The following is a 14,172-nucleotide window of genomic DNA, read 5'->3' on the forward strand; positions in this document are numbered from 1 at the left end:
TATGATATATGAGTAGCCCATCTTGAACTAGGTCATATAAGAGTCACTGAACCCCAAACTGAAAATAGAGAGCAGCATTCCATTGTAAGTGAAAATTATGTGCGGTCAACCCTTGAAAAATACAGGGCTTAGAGATGCAAATTGAAAATCTGCGTAGGACATTTGACTCCACCAAAACTTAACTACTAATAGTTTGCTGTTGACAAGAAGTCTTATTGATAATGTAAACAGTTGATTAACACATCTTTTGTCTGTCTTATATATTTTATACTGTTTTCTTACAATAAACTAGGGAAAAGAAAATGTTAAAAATCATATAAGAAAATACATTTACAATACTGCAATACATTTATTGAAAAAAAATCATGCATAAGTGGGCCTGTATAGTCAAACCCAATTGTACAAGGGTCAACTGCATATGACAGCAGACTTCAGCAGTTCTCAAAGTTCAAGTAGATTGCACAAGCGGGTCAGAATTCTGTGTACTTCCTCTTAATAACTTTGGTGCTTTTGCCTCAATCCAAAGTTTTGTCTTGATGGGGGAAGTCTTATATCTGTACAACTTTAAATGGTACATTCGTCTGATTGCCTGTTTGTATGGGAGGAGATATGGTCTGAGATACAGCTCTACACTAACTCAGGGTCAGTACCAGATTGGTCAGCTTGTTGGGGATTTGAAAAGAATAAAACTGGTAGATTAGTGAAAAGAGGTCTTTAATTTATTTGGATCGATCTCTCAGAATGTGATGTAATAAGAAGATAATTGTTTCTCCTGTAAATGCCTGGTGGAAGGAGTGCTCAGTGGAGGAAATTATCACTAACTACAATCACTCCTGTGGTGACATTTAGCCTTTTTCCATGGCCTTCGAGTTTGCTTAGTGGATTAAGGTTTGAAGTGGCTAGGGCAGTAGGGATAGGGGTTATTCAGGGACTCAAGAACACGATCTCCCCCATTTTCAAAGTTGCTCTAACCATTAATGTGATTAAGTGCCTAGCCTGCCAGTAGCAGAGGCCAACAAAGCGTCCTCGATATGACAGCATTCATCATATCGAAATATGCATATGATTACACAAATGCATGCTCTAAATTACAAAAGGGATCAGAAGGGCAATGTGTGGGATGTGAATGGAAAAGCACAAATTCATCAGCGAATGGAGACAATTCCGTTCTTCAATTGTTCCTGTTGCTACTTTGCTAGGTTCTCTTTTTGAAATAAAGGAAACTGGTATGATTTAGCAATTTTATTTGTGTTCTTTATCTCACTTCATTCTCACAACAACCTGTGAGGTTTGTTAGGTGTAGCTGTCTTACAGAAATGAAAACACAGGCTCAGGGGAGTTAAGAGTCACTTCCAAAGATTCATAATGATTAGATGAGGCTAATCATAAGGCTTGATCCCAGATCTGATCTGTCTGCATGTCTTCTAGCATACAGCTTTTTAGGAGACTGGAATGCCAAGGTGGGTCTTAGTTGGCATCTGTCAGCTACTGTGAGGTTAATCTTCCTCCTTACTACGAAACTTGTAGGTAAACTCTAGATCTGAGGCTTATAACAGGGGAGGGGGAGGGAAGAACATAAGGGACTATTGTGATGGTTCATGGGAGCTATGGTGATGGACGATTTATGGGGACTACACACAAGTGGAGAAATCAACTATCATTACAAAAGTAAACAACAATGTAAGAAGAAAATATCTTCCACCATGCACCTCCCAGGGTCACTAGGGGATGCAGAGGAATTTTTATTTCTTGAATTTCTCCTTTAACTCTAGCCTATAAAGTAGAGGTTAGCAGAACTCTGCTCAAAGGAGAGTAGGAGACAGGTGGCGGCTGTGTGCTCTGCGAAGTCTCTTAAAGTATCCCAGGTAGGGAGACGTCTCAGTGTTCCTTCCTTTTGCTGCACCCCCAAAATCTCCACAGAGGACTGAAGAGAGTCTGATTTCTCTGCAGTGTAATACCTGGGAAATTTTAGGAAGTAGTTGGGAGGATGGAGTAGGAGGCTACTTTAGAGGGTAACCAGATGTGACCTTGGAACTTCATAATTTAGGATACTAGCCCTGCCTGATAATGTATTTAGCTTTGGTGACAAGTAATGATCATTTTCTGGGTCCTCTTTTACTGTTAACATTTCACAAGAATGAGCTAATTCTCACATGACTCCTGCAGGACTCATGGGTTTCTTTTTCTTGGCGTCCTGATTCTGCAGATGTTTTCCATACTGTTTTCAGAAAACATGTCTGATTTCTCTGCCCCCAGTCTTTCCAGTGTCCCTTAGGGGCCATTAGGCGCCTCTTTTCTGGGACTCTGGAAGCATCCTGTGCTTGGCGTGTTCATAGCACATTTTAGGTGTGTTGTGGGCTTGGGAGTCTCTATTTTGCAATGCGAGGTAATATTGGATAATACTTCTAAAGTACTTGGGCTTGGCTTAGAGTGGTCATTTAAGTTATTATTGTGGTTTTCTGTCCCATAGTGCCTAGCATTGTGTCTAGATCATCTGTAGATACTCAATACATTTTTTTAAAAAGATTTATTTATTTATTTATATAAGCACTGGGTACAGTCAAAAGCGCGGGAGGGTAAGAGAATTCACCAGAGCCAGAGCGGGCAGCAGAGCAGGCAGACTGACGAAGTACACTGTTGAGGGGAGCAGCGGGCAGCAGGAGAGGTCTGCGCACCATGTGGAACCCGCCTCCCGTGGCTGGGGAGCAGCCGGGGATCAAACCAGCGCTGCAGAGGCTGCGGGCACCTTCGCAACCCAGCACTCAACCACTGCACCACCGGGGAGGCCCGATACCCAACACATTTTTCATGAAATAATGAATGGATTGAATGAAATGGGTTAAAGAGCAGAATTGGTGGGGATGGGTATACCTTTCTTAATCATTTAAATATATATAAATAATAAGCATATAATTCCTGATATTTTCAGTGAGAAACATTCTTTATTTAAAATAGGCTAAATGTTTTTTTTTAAACTTGATTAAATAAAATGCTCTACAAATGAGAATTTTAAATCCAAAGTACCAGTCAGGGATTGTCCACCAATTCCTGTTAATAATGTTTCAATGAAATAGCTTATATTTCTGAGAATATGTGCCTTGCTTAGAGAAAAATTTCCAAAGCAGCATCACAGTTCCTGCATATAACAGTGTCATGTCAGTAAGAGAAATTCTATAATGCTTAAGAGAGCTAAGAAACAGTGATTTTCAAATGCAGAGACACTTAGACTCTGTCTGATGATAGTAATAGTATTTCTAAATCACAGAGACAGGTAACACATTTTATTTCAATAAGAGAAGGAAAGCAAGAAGGGTACCTAGACTATTTCTAACCACTTGTATTTATTAATATATGATTAGTGCTTTTACTGCTGTTGCTGCAGAAGCATAAAAAGTATTTTAGCAAAAAGATATCCTATGGGGACAAAGCAGGGGCGCCTGTGCATACAGAAAGTAGCTGACATTTCAGAGCTCTCAGGGCTCCTGGAAATGCCAGGCATCATGCATAACCTGGGGCTCCTGGGCCTTGTTTGCTGGCAGCGATGTTTGCTGAGTGTCTGGGGACACAGTGGCATCTGTGGTTGATTCTTCCTGGAGACCCAGTGGTGTGGTCATGTCAGCACCGTAGGTCTCATAAACTTCAGCTAATCCAGGAGTCATCAATGGGTCAGCTGCTGCTGGGGTGACCTTGGGTGTTCCCCAACTCTGCCCTGCAGGGCCTTTTACCAGGCTGGGAACACTGCCTTTAGGGGGAGCAAGAAGCCCCCCTAGGGCACCAAGTGCTACCTCTGAAAGGAGAGGTGGGTTTTCGGGATTAACAGGGTTGGCCTCGGGCATGGGGGAGCCTTGTGTACCACCTTCTCCCTTCTCAGGGCCTTTGGTTGCAGCAACTGGGGTGTCAAATTCCAGAGTAAAGTCTCCACCCATGGCTGGGTTGTGGGGCATCCCCCTGAGGCTGGGTCTCATGCCTCCAAATCCTGGGAACATGGCTTCATAAGCCATGGGGCCTCCTCTTCCTCCCTTTGAAAAAAACATTTACCAAAGGCACTGTTATCACAGATTATCAACTATGTCATGTAATTATACCTAGACACCATAAAAAACTGATAGGGAACACAGACTGATAGCTTTTTGTAAGCACATTTTGTGGCTTTGAAACATAAGGGGGAAGATTCTGCACTTTCTTGAGTGGGGGATGCCTACTTTTGTGAAAGGGTAGCTGGAGACCCTCTGCTACCTCTGGCTGAAAGGTAGAAGGGGAGAAGCGTGGCAGTAGGGCAGAACCAAGACTACAGACAATAAGATAATTTTGAATTTAATTTTAAGAAAACAATAAGCAGCAGAAATGGCACCACCTTTATAAAACAGAAACTGATCCATATCTGAGTTTGTTGAGGGATATTTTGGAGGATGTTTCCCTGCCCTCTTTTCCTCCCTCCCTCCCTTCCTTCTCTCCTAGAATACATGTAAGAAATAAAATCTTGATTTGTCTGGAGGAACTGAAGTAGTCTGTAAACTATTTTCTGTGGACATTTGGAACTCTAGAATGGACCATGTTTCCTTTTTCACTTTTGCTAACAAAAACTTTGGGTCCAAACCATGGGCTGTTAACAGCAATTATGCAGGGCTTTGTGACTTAATATCTGTGTTCTCATTTCCTCAAAATTTTGACTCATTTCAAACTCTGTCTTTGATCTTTTTTTGTTATATTTATTGTGCTCTTCATAAGCCACAGCAAAATATTTTGAAGGTGAAGCAGAATATAATAAATTAAGTAGAGCTGTAAGATGATCATTAGCCTTTGAATTTCAGCCATTAGGATGGATACCATATAGATATACTTTCCTTTTAACCTTCTTCTGGTCTCCACTCTCTAAGTCCTATTTTACCTCATCTCCTCCAGGGAAGGCACTCTGAGCCCCTGGGCTAAGTTAACTGACACTCCCTTCCCCTCTCTTAATTCTCTTACACAACATGATTTGACACTCTTTGCTTTTGCACCTATTTTTTCTAATGATTAGACTGTAAAATCCTGATAACAGCAACATTGTCTGAGTCATTTTACCTCCATAACACCTTTATATACGTCTAACGCACATGGGCATTCAAAAATGTGGGGAGACACGTTTTCTTCCAGTGAGAGAACCAGTGTGTTATTAATTTGATAAGATTTTTAGTTGATAATGATTTGCTAAGATGGGGGCGGGTTTGTGTTATGCTCTCACACATGTAATAGAAATTTCTGAGGAAAAAAGTCAAATTGTGAGTTGACTGATCTCAAATTTTAGACTTGTAATACACATGGACAAAGCTAACAGAGTAAGAATCTACTCAAATTAACTTATTATTGTACCTGATATTTTATAATAATCACATCTTAAGATTAATTAATTTATTGCTACTTAAACACCACTTATTCAAGACACAGGTAAAAGATCAGGGTCATAACAAACATGCTTTAAAACACAAAGATAATTTGTGAAAGCTGAAAAAGGAGAAAATAAATTATAATTTTTTTCAAATTCTCTAACCTAAAAGTTGTGGACATATCAGCCTCTGGAATTATGATGTTGCAACAAAAGTAATATAGTAATAAAAAGATTATTTGAAGAAAAAAAGAAAAAAACTAGGCAGTCTACTTTTAATCACAGTGTATCAGAAAGATGTATCTTTGAGATGCTTGTACTAACTGTACTTTGGTAGTCTAAAATTATTAATCACATTTTAAACTTGTTTGTTTTTTTTTTCATTTCCCAGTTTTGAGTTATAAATGATTTGATGTTGAATGGTTGATGACTTTTCAAGAGGGGTTTCTCCTCTGCTTATATTTAAGAAATGGGGCAAACCCCTCTGTTCAAGAATGGCCCTCACTCAAAAATGACTATGTAAGGAATGTGTTGAAATCTCCACATGCTATTTGATTACTTCATAATCAAACTTTTGGTTTTGGAGTGGATCAATCTGAGTCTCATCCTCTATATTCAGCTACTTTTATGACCAATGCCTCTGACTGTCCTCTTAGCCACTATTTTAATAGGAGTTTGAAGACATTACTCACCGCCATTTCTTCTGAGCTCATGATGCCAAGTCTGGCAGGAGCATTCTGTTCAAAAACAAACACTGCATCATATTATGAACCATCAGCTACTCAGGACAAAGTAAAAAGTCATCGAGTTTTTCCTGAAGGCTTAATATTAATGCTGTGTCCAGAGACAGAGTAAAATGGAAAGTCTAATAAATGTGGCCATCTTGGGTAATTCAGATAGAAACTTTATTTTTTCTTTATATTTTTTCTTTCTTATTTTTTCTTTAATACCTTTGAGTGTATGTCTGTTTTTCTGTCCTGAATTATCCAAATAGGAAGTGCCTTATCATTTCAGTTGTTAACTTGGGCATTCATATACTATGGAATCTATTCTGTGAGACCTGGAGTTTATAATTTTGACTTTTACTATAAGACACAATAAAAATCATACTTTCCATAGAATATAGACTTACCAATTGATTTGCTCCGTAAGACATGAAAAACATTCCTGGATAAAGCTAAATATAAATACAATACAATAATGATCACAAAATGCATTTCCAAGGGAAAAACTCTTAAGTAAATGACAGAGAAGTGGCATTAAAAAACTTACCGAAGATGGTTTATTTTGTGGCACTGGTCCCCGAGCTATCAAACGGGCTATTGGGAATAACTTTAAGTGGTAGAAAACAGAGTAAGTAATTCATATCTGCTAGAACACACACATACATCCCTTACAGTCATTACTAAGAGTTATATGAAACACATTTTAAGATGGATTAGTATGAAATATAAAATACTCTTTTTTAAAAGGAACCCATTATACTTCATAAGTAAGTGGGACAATTTACAATGGTCACTCTTTTTTCTGGCAGTATAGATATTTTCCCCAAGAAAAGGGTTCATTGAGATCCCTACTTACAGATGGACCTTGTAATTCAGGAAAGTCCACTTCTGGAAGCTGCATCACAGATAAATATTAAAATTATCAAACAGTCAAAACAGAAAGAGTGAACTGAACATGTTCTTATTTATGATTATGATAAAACAATCTGAGATGAGTTTCTCTATTTCACTTTCATTCAGTCTTCTGGGGTTATATCGCAAGAGATTATAGTAGTGTTTTTCTGGTATAACTGAAATAATAGGCAGGGAGATGAAGTCTGTTTATTGTGGATTCACTATGTTTTGCAGATTAGAAAGTAAAGAATTTTGGGGTTAGAGAATGCCGGGTTAATTTGAGGCCTGGATCTGCTATTGAATTTTTGTGCAATAATGGGAAAATTCATAATTTCAAAATCGGTATTTAAACCCTTCTAAAAAGGGTAATAAGGATAGGGAGCCTATCCTTCTAGGACTGTAGTCAGGACATTGTGGGGAAATGTTAAATTCCTACAATATACCTGCTATGTGGTACCTTCTTTTTTTTTTGTTGATTGTACTTATCCTTTGTATTTTTGTATGACTGTCTTCTCTACTATGAGAGAAATAATAATGCAAAATACTTTTTGCAAAATCGAGGAATCAATCATCCCTATCAGTCCTTATAAAACTGAAAGAAACCCTGATGATAGGAAGCCTAGATTTTTCTGACTGTCCTATTTCCTCTGGAAGCTTTCAACTTTTGCAAGTAAGAAATCAGATTTACAGGCACAGGATCTTTTAGAATTCACGAACTGTCTCTAATGGCAAAAGACAGGAATAGACGTTTATGTTCTATCCCTAGATGTGTCCACTGCTTAAAAACGCATTGGTATCTTCATGCATTATGCCTAAAGGCTCTAATTACTTAACTGTACTATGCAAATCAGTTTTCTCTCTGCAAGTTATATCCTGGTCTGATTTCAGAGAGGGGAATTACCTTGGCCTTTGGTGGCGTATCTGATGGTGCCACCTGCTGTTGAATCATTGGTTCCTCTGCTTGCTGCAAGGGCGGATGTCCTTGGTACACTGGAGGCTGAGGTCCTCCCTTCTGCACAGTGTTCTGGATGGCAGTTGCAACGGTGGGCAGGAGGAAAGGCTTCTGGCCTGGCTGTTGAGGCTGCAGGGATGTCTGCGATGGGAGAGGTGGGGGATGCACAGGCAAAGAATATTCATACTGCAGAGAAATTTGAAACGAGTGTCAGGAAGGGATGACTCACTGAACTGTGGTGTCTAGAATTTCTAAAGCAAAAGAGCTTGGGGAGCTTTCTACTTAGAAGGGAGTCTAGGGGACATGTCTGGAAGCTGTGCTTATAAAGAAAGCACGGATTACATAGAGTCAATGTTACTTAAAGAGGTTTTGTGTATGTCTGACTTCCCCACTTCCTCCGGGACTACCACTGCTCATGAAGATGGAACGCTCCATGGACCTTCCTGTAGAATGACTAATGTCTTCTGGGTTCCCATAGCTGCCTCGATATATCTTTATTTTACCACTTTCTCACTGGATTATAAGTTTTTGTTGTATTTATCCCCCAGTCAACTGAGATAAAGTAAAATGTCTTATTTATCTTTATAACCCCAGGACTTAATATAGCTCTGAATAGGTGCTTGACACATGAAAGCGACTTAAATTTTTTTTTCAATTAATGAAAGGAGAAAGGAAAGTGGAAAAGAAATCAATCAAATTCCTGCATCATGGAGTCCTTTTTGGAAACACTCAGGTGGAAAAATAATCATAATTAACAAAATTTACTGTTCCACTAAATGTGACTTGGTGGGCAATACTACATGTTTTTGGAAGGCCATATGGAATTAAAACTCCAGTTAAAACAATCATTCTATGAAGAATGGCTCCCCATTATTTAAATTGGTGGCAGACTCCTCCAACAACCTGGCTCTGCTTCAGCTCTTCAGCCCTTCACACCTCTAACTCTCCCGATGTTCACTATGTGCCCCTCACAATGTGGCCCCTGCTACTGTGCTGTGTCGTCTTATCTCCCAGTCAGAAGTGAGCCTTGGAGCCATTTCATGAGCCTTGGAGCCATTCTTAAATGTTTTAATTTTCACTCCCAACCTACAATTTGGTTTATTAGGCTCTAAACACATAATGGCTAACTGACTGATATAGACATTGACTTTTATCGAATTTGTGGTATTTTAACCAGGGTATTTGGCATTATTTTAAATGTGGTTTTGAAAAACTACTTAGGCAATTTTGATAAAGATGAGAATTGCCCAGGATATAGCCTACTATAGGATAGTTTGTGGATTGTTATTATTAATATCATTAACACAGGTCTCATATCTTTTGGAGGCCACGTCTTCCTATCTGAAATATACAATCAGCTGAAAATTGAGGCTATTTTATCTTTTTAAGTCCTAAAAATAGAGATTTTTGTTTTATTGTATAATTTTTTGTTCATTACTATCAGCTACCTATGGCTAGTCTATGACAACATAGAGAAGGCAAGTAGGAAAGACTTAAAGTTTGACATTTGTTTATTTTTTGGGTGAATATTTATTTATTTATTTATGCATAGCAGAACTGGGGTGTAGGCCAGAGGTGCGGGGTGTGAGACTATTCACCAAAGACAGAGTGGGGCACAGAAGAGGCAGATGTACTGAAATACACTGCTAAGGGGAGCAGAAGGGAGACAGGAGAGGTCTGCTTTACCATATATGGGTTAGCTCCCTGGTTGGGGATTGAATCCAGGCCACATGGTGACAGATTGATAGCGCTGAGACTTAACCCCTATGCCACCAGGGAGGCCCCAAGTATGACATTTAAAACACATGGATGTAGTTAACTTACCTGTTGAGTTTCATGTTCCCTTGGTCTCATCCACGGGAAAGAAGAATGCGGTGGGAGGAGGCCTTGCATCCACAAGGAATTAAATGACTTCCCAATACCAAATCGTGAATACTGTATATATGGAGGAAAAAAAAAAAATCCCAACAAAGCATGCTATATATCAATATTAGCTTAAATGTAGTTTTCAATTATAAAAGGTCCATAGAAAATAAGAAATAACAAAAGTAACAGTGATACTGGTTAAATTATTATGGATGGTAAACACTCTTTTAACAGACTTATATTTCATCTGAATTTGATTCAGTATTCTCATAAACTTCTTTGAGATTTAGCTATTAATGACTATTTTAGGCTGTATATATAGTAAAGTTAATAGCAAAAAGGATTTTTTTAAGTAAATAAATTTCAATATTGCTTTTGTTGACCCTTGTATTCCACCCCAGAATCTTATTTTGTTTTAGGTTTTCTCAATTACTTATTTGTTCTTTCAGTTTTTAAGATAGTTTGTTCAAACAAATCTTATGAATGGCGATGTTCCTGCTGTTATTACCACCACTATCATTCCTACCTACAATAAGAAACAGTTGTAAATAAATTTACCTGAGAAAGCATGTTTAATCCCTGCAAGCTTCCCAACTGTCTCATTGTCTGTCAAGAAAAAAATGTGAGTTAGTGTTGACCACATATATTTGTTTTCTGTGTAACACAGCTGATTTCTTAACATATAGTATTATTTGCACAAAGCTTAGGGGTGGGTCAATCTGAATAAAATAAACATAGATATAAATTACCACTGAAAAGTGGTAAATAATACATGTGGTTCCTGCTATTGTTGTTATTTCTATTAAAATAGTGAGCTTGCATTTTATCATTAATGAAAAGAGAGAAAAAGTTTAATTAAGACCACATAGAAACATGGTAGAGTAGGTGATTCAACTGAAATACACATGTAATTTTGTGGACATTGCTTCACTGATTCTTTTCATCCCCCATTTACCTACTTTGCTTCTTACAAATTCAGGCTGAAGAGCAATTTGAAAAAAAACAGACAAACAAATCAAAACAATACTTCCTTTCTTCCTAAACCTTTCCCACCTTCTTCCCAAACAAAAATGCCCTCAAATTAATAAACACCTGAGAGTGTGAAATTACAGTAAAATTTTAAGATAAATCTACAATAAATATAAGATTCTCTAGGACTGCAGAGTTAGAGTATCTGCCTTTTTTTTTTAGGGGAGAGCGTGAACGCAGTCCCCACTACCACAAATTATGCAGTCGAGTGTCCCACAATTGGGGAAATTGCAGGGGTCAGCACATCTGGAGTGCAATGGATAAGCCTTGTCTGGGAAAACCACCTTCATCATCATGGTATCTCCCCTGCCAGGTAAGTATAAGAATCTCTAACTTTTGATGACAAAAACAGAAGAGTTCCTCATATTTTTCTTATTCCAGAAACACACCATTGTAAAGATTGTACGTAAATATTCTAATAATACATACCTCAAGACTCAAACTAGCCATGCCTGGTGTCCCAGGTTGTTGAGGAAACATCTAAATGGAAACAAAAATAATTTTGAGTTCTCTTTGGTAGATACACTTTCTTGCAAACTGAAAATAAAAAGCCACCTCAGTGCAAAAGAGCAAACTATATACATGTGGTAAATTCACTGTTTAATTACTAGCTACAAATTGAATTAGTTATTTCAGTTTTGTAACCATAGCAATTCGGCTAATACTGTTCTTGCAAAAATGATGAAGAAAATGTACTTTACTTTTTGGAGAATTTCCCACTTTCCACTTCAATTTCATAGTGATAGCAAGTAGTTGATAAAACAATGTGCAATACGCTTATGGAGAACACATAAATCATTTAATTTTAAATGAATGGAGTAAGACTTGGACATTGTTTGAACAATATTTTAAATATATTTTTGAACAGAAAAATTGTTTGACTTATTTGTTTTGATAGTAGCATGAGGTCTGGTCAACTATAACTTTCAACTCATATTAGGAACCATACCAGTGGGTTAATTCAAATGAGTCCCTGTAGGGTCACTAAGCTAATGTCCTTCAGTGTTGTGTCTGGCAGAGCTTTTAGGAACATTCTAAAAGACTGACTTACCGGCACTGCAGAACTCAATTCTAGGAGGCACAGGATCAGCATCAGGTCCTTCATTTTGAAAAGTAAAATCTGAAACAGAGTGGAGTTGGAGATTTAAAGAAGATGAATTTTTATTTTGATGGTTGAAAGACTATTTCAAATGAAATACTGCACTTCCAAACAGATTCAAAACACAACAAAAACAACTAAATGTTGCCAAATAACTAATTTACATTTACTAGTTTTTGGAATGAATTGAAAAGAAATTAAAACAATACCTAAGTTTTTTTTTTCATTAAAAAAACCTACCGACAACCTGAACAAATATATAGGAATTACTTGATGTCTTTACACTACATTATGAACTTGGTAGTCTTTAAATGTTGTGTTTAGTTCACAAAATGATTAAAAAAATCCCTTCCATTACATGAAAATTTGGTCTTTAAGCAATATTCATGGGAGTATACTTCGCTTGCCTCCAGTGAAAATTTTAAAATGCACTGGAAATGTAATCAACCAAAATCACTTCATAACAAACTTTTATTTGCAGATGTGTAAGTTATATCATTCTATGCCTAGATTCTCCAGATAACCAAGTCAAAACTCATTTTTTCTAATAAGAATGAAATGAATATTTAATTTCATTTGATGTTAGTGGAAAATGTTCCAAAATTGAGTTTTTCTCTTTCAAATGTGAATTCTCTCTTTAAGTTTATTCTAAAAGTCCAAAAGATTCTGTAGTGATCTCTGCACAGAAATCTGATTAGTCTAGAGATTTGTTTGTCTTTTAATACTTTCCTACATTAGGCACTGTTACTAATAATCACAAATAGTTAAAAAAAAAAGGGTCTATAGAGCAACTTTCCTGCTCCCTCCACCCCCCTTTAGCTGGCAGGTATTAGCCACGTCTTCTCTGGTACATGCTAATGATTTATAACAAGTTATTTAATTTCTGGTGACAAATAAAGACAAATCCTCTATAAAAGTTGCCTGGAGATAGGAAAAAGAACTTAGAGGAATCATATGGAAATTATAAAATCACATTTTACCTTCAATGCCTTCAATGCTGTCATGTACTGTGCTCTCAGGGCCTGGAGATGCCAACCAACCAAGATAGTTCTAAGAAAAGAAGATTAAATTTTTTTCTGGACTGTGCCTGGGATTCCCTCTGTACCTCTCATTTCAGGGAAGAACTGAAACCCTTATTTAAAGTGCCAGCCCACCAATCAAAGTAAGGCAAAACGAGGAGGAAAAAAAATCTGCTCCTGCAATTACCCACACCCTTTTATTGCACGCAAGGACATTGACCTGGTGGATTCTCATTATTTTAAATTGTAACTCAGTCCCTGTATTTATTCAGAGGTTTCAATTATGGGGAAGGCATTGAAGGAATAATGAACAAAAATTCTGAAGACGATCATTTTGGTGAGCTGGGGGAAATATATGTAAAATAGGTGCAAAATAAGCCATTATCTGTTTTCTGCAGGCTTTTATCTGCATATAAAACTTGTGACTGCATGCCAGTATTCCCAAGATTTTCACTCATGTTTGTTGTGGTAAAAGTAACTCCCTCCATTCTCCCAACATACATACAATCTAGAAAGAAACACTAAAAGAAATTTCTGGACTTGAAAGAGACAATGAAATTATTAGATGGATAATGAATATGCTGTATTTTTTCCTTTGAATTTGCATAGATATTTTCGTACTGAAGATAATATACCTAAAGCCACACTTTTGTAAGAAATTTCAGTGCGGTCCTCTGAAATAATCACTTCAGGAAGAACTTTGGTTCCAATTCCTTGAAGAATAAATCAGAACATTCTCTACCAATCAAATTGATGGGTACAACTCTCAGTTCACCCTTTAAATAGAACTATTTTCAAAAGTTTAGAATCTAGCTAGGTTATAAAGTCACCTTTTTCTGTGTTGCTTAAAAGACTAACATCAACATGGATGGATTTTATTCAAGGACAGATAAGAATGTTTTGGATGTCTATTGAACTGCTGCTTTTGTTATTTCTCTGCCCCTCTTGATCTTTCCAAAGGTGTGATTTCAGAGGAGGTAGGGATAAGCAATTAAGATTCATTTTTTAAGAAGCGATGAGTCAGTCCACACTTTAGGAAAGTAGGGATCTTGTCAATTACAGGGAACTTTAAGGAAGCTGGTATTTTGGGAGAAGGATGTCTCCTTACCTAAGTGTAGGCCTAACCCTTAAAATAATATTATTCCAGAAACTTTCCTTGAAAAGCTATGTTTCCAGAAAAGTCTCAGAATTATTTTTAAGAGGCAAAGAAATAAGGATTGTAA

At 37.3% G+C, this 14,172-nt stretch overlaps 1 protein-coding gene across 1 annotated transcript; it reads right to left on the bottom strand.

Annotated features, from left to right (window-relative positions):
- Positions 1 to 3,473: 3,473 nt before the first annotated feature.
- AMBN (ameloblastin) lies at positions 3,474 to 12,934 on the bottom strand (the record flags this gene model as incomplete). Its single annotated transcript, XM_084232986.1, has 11 exons — positions 3,474 to 4,019; positions 6,058 to 6,102; positions 6,498 to 6,542; positions 6,638 to 6,697; positions 6,947 to 6,985; positions 7,886 to 8,122; positions 9,761 to 9,871; positions 10,361 to 10,408; positions 11,261 to 11,311; positions 11,883 to 11,951; positions 12,911 to 12,934. 11 exons carry the CDS (start codon positions 12,932 to 12,934, stop codon positions 3,474 to 3,476), a joined length of 1,275 nt encoding a protein of 424 aa, XP_084089112.1.
- Positions 12,935 to 14,172: the final 1,238 nt, after the last annotated feature.

Source organism: Talpa europaea (genome assembly GCF_964194135.1).
Source record: "Talpa europaea genome assembly, chromosome: 5".
Lineage (NCBI taxonomy): Eukaryota > Metazoa > Chordata > Mammalia > Eulipotyphla > Talpidae > Talpa > Talpa europaea.